At 37.4% G+C, this 2549-nt stretch overlaps 1 protein-coding gene across 3 annotated transcripts in view; it reads left to right on the top strand.

Annotated features, from left to right (window-relative positions):
• The window catches only part of LOC109825214 (serine/threonine-protein kinase SAPK7-like), a 5074-nt gene extending 2727 nt beyond the window's left edge, over nucleotides 1–2347 (top strand). For all 3 annotated transcript variants that reach the window (XM_020391996.1, XM_020391997.1, XM_020391999.1), the window contains 3 exons: nucleotides 1062–1166; nucleotides 1339–1437; nucleotides 1548–2347. In XM_020391996.1, coding sequence (XP_020247585.1) covers nucleotides 1062–1166; nucleotides 1339–1437; nucleotides 1548–1901 — 558 coding nt within the window. In that variant the 3' untranslated portion in view covers nucleotides 1902–2347. The remainder of the gene's footprint in view (nucleotides 1–1061; nucleotides 1167–1338; nucleotides 1438–1547) is intronic.

The following is a 2549-nucleotide window of genomic DNA, read 5'->3' on the forward strand; positions in this document are numbered from 1 at the left end:
GGCTCATGCATGAAAATGAGCTTTGTAGAGGAGTCTACGGGGTTATGTTTGCAGCCGTATCCACCCGAACCCAACATAAGATTACATGTGTTAAAGGATATGGCATCCATCTAATGTCAAACTTTACAATCACGTTTGCTGACTCGACTTTTTGTATAGCTACCCTTACTGATTTATAAATATCACCTTCAGTTTTGACGGAACATCGATCTTGATGGTGAGATAGGTGGTGTTGTTTGAAAAGTCACGGTGCAGGTTTGGAGTCTACTTTTAGAGGGGGAGCGTAATTTTAATGGTCAATCATTTTGATTTAAAAACTCTGTTACATACTCCTCCTATGTGTCATGCTAGCAAATATACCAATTTGGTTAGGATAACCATTTGGTTTCTTATCTTTCTTGAAATAAAAAGACCTTCATAATTGGAAGAACCTTATAGAGTTCCCCCTTTATTGGTAACGATTTTTGTGACGATAAGAAATTTAGTTAAAACAATAAGAATTAAGCAGAATTGAACAAGGTAAAAGCAGCGAAATCTCCGAAATGAAGTAGGGATGTCAAAGAAAGTGGGTGTATGCAGGGCAGTGGAGACAAAGAATTAATTGTAGATCTGTGAGGACTTCCAAGTTCATGATGCTCGGGGAGACGTAGTTAAAACCTTATTCTCTCTTCCTTTCACCGCACTTGACTCGAACCTAAAAGGATCATTGTACTGATTCCTCGTATCAAAAGACATCCCTTTTGAAATAAAACACAACTCTCTATCATTGTTCGGCACGTCCTTCCTTTTGGTTCCTTCCACTGGATTCAGTTCTTTCATTTAAGACTTTTCTACACATTTGTAGAGGATCTTTCTCCATATGATTTTATATTACACGTTTTCAGTTTGAAGTGTCAGGGACTGACTTTACCTCCTAAAACACTAGACTATTACATAATGCAATGAACCTTACCGCTAGAGGTCCATGCGCTTTGTTTCCGTTTCTTAAATTTCTAACATCACATATATTTAAGTGAAATTATGACACTGATGCTAAATAAATTTTTTTTGTGGTTTTTTAGCTGGCGGATGTGTGGTCATGTGGTGTTACCTTGTACGTGATGCTGGTTGGTGCCTATCCTTTTGAGGACCAAGATGACCCAAAGAATTTCCGCAAGACCATTGGAGTAAAGCCTCTATCTGCCTTTTATTCATTTCTAGACTTACTATTAATCAATCTTTCTGTCTAATCTCGCAATGGATTGTGGATCAGTTTTCCGCATAACAGATACTTTGCATTTGCATGTATCCACCTCGTTATGATGACCCTTTTCATTTGTTTGCGTGATTGGATTGCAGAGAATAATGTCAGTCCAGTACAAAATACCAGACTATGTTCGCATATCCCAGGACTGCAGGCAACTACTATCCCGTATTTTTGTTGCCAACCCAATGAGGGTAAACCTCTAACCCAATATCAGTGTCGTATAAACTGTCTCTCAGGACGAAGGAAATCGTTTATCAGCTTGCTAAAATCCGATATTTTTCTCTCTATTTGCTGCATTCAGAGAATTTCAATTAGAGAAATAAGGAACCATCCTTGGTTCTTGAAAAACCTGCCGAGGGAGCTAACAGAAGTTGCCCAGGCCGCATACTATAAAAGGGATCAAAGTGCTCCAACCTTCTCCCTTCAGAGCATCGAAGATATCATGAAAATTGTGGGAGAAGCTAGGACTCGTCCACCGATATCCAAGTCCATTTCTGGATATGGATGGGCCCAAGAGGAAGAAGACGAAGAAGAGGGAGACGCGAAGGAGGAAGAAGAGGGAGAGGAGCCCAATCAGGAGGAAGAGGAGGAAGAAGATGAATATGATAAGAGAGTCAAGGAAGTTCATGCCAGCGGTGAATATAAGATAAGTTGAAGGACCGAGATTGTCAATATATAGTGCTTTTCATTGCCTCATCTGTTGCTAGTTACCGAAGCGTCTAGGTTTTCCCTCTGGGGATCTTTTGGTTTGAAAGTGATGTGTATTTCTATAATTTTGTATAATTATGAATATCAAATGCATAAATCTTTGTCTTCAAGTTATCAATTTGACTCCTAGGTAGGAGTTATTTTTGGAAGAGTCATGAGTAGTCCTGTCATTGTGTAGTTAATGATACCCAAGCACAAAGCTACATTATGTATGCATGCATGTGTATATGTATGTGTTTAGTGTCTTTTATGAAGTTTTTGTATAATTATGATATTGAAAGCGTGTTGTAAACGATAACCAAGTGTAAAGATCTCCTTCTATAGTGTTGGTTATCTAGTTTACTGAAAATTTTGATGTAATGTTTGCTAACATTTCAATTTTTCTTCAAAATATATGTACTAGTATTGAAAGAAAATTCTGGTGTTTTTATACACGGAAAATGCAACCGCCTCTTCTTGCCAAGAGGAAACTGATTATAAGATCCAGGTAAGAGTTTGCATGTCGAACTATTGTATTTATTTTAGCTTCAATAGTTTAATACAAGTTTAAAAAAGTTTTAAGTTTTTTTTCAAAGAGGTATTATGAAAATTTAAA

The sequence above is a fragment of the Asparagus officinalis genome, chromosome 10 (assembly GCF_001876935.1).
Source record: "Asparagus officinalis chromosome 10, Aspof.V1, whole genome shotgun sequence".
Taxonomy (NCBI): domain Eukaryota; kingdom Viridiplantae; phylum Streptophyta; class Magnoliopsida; order Asparagales; family Asparagaceae; genus Asparagus; species Asparagus officinalis.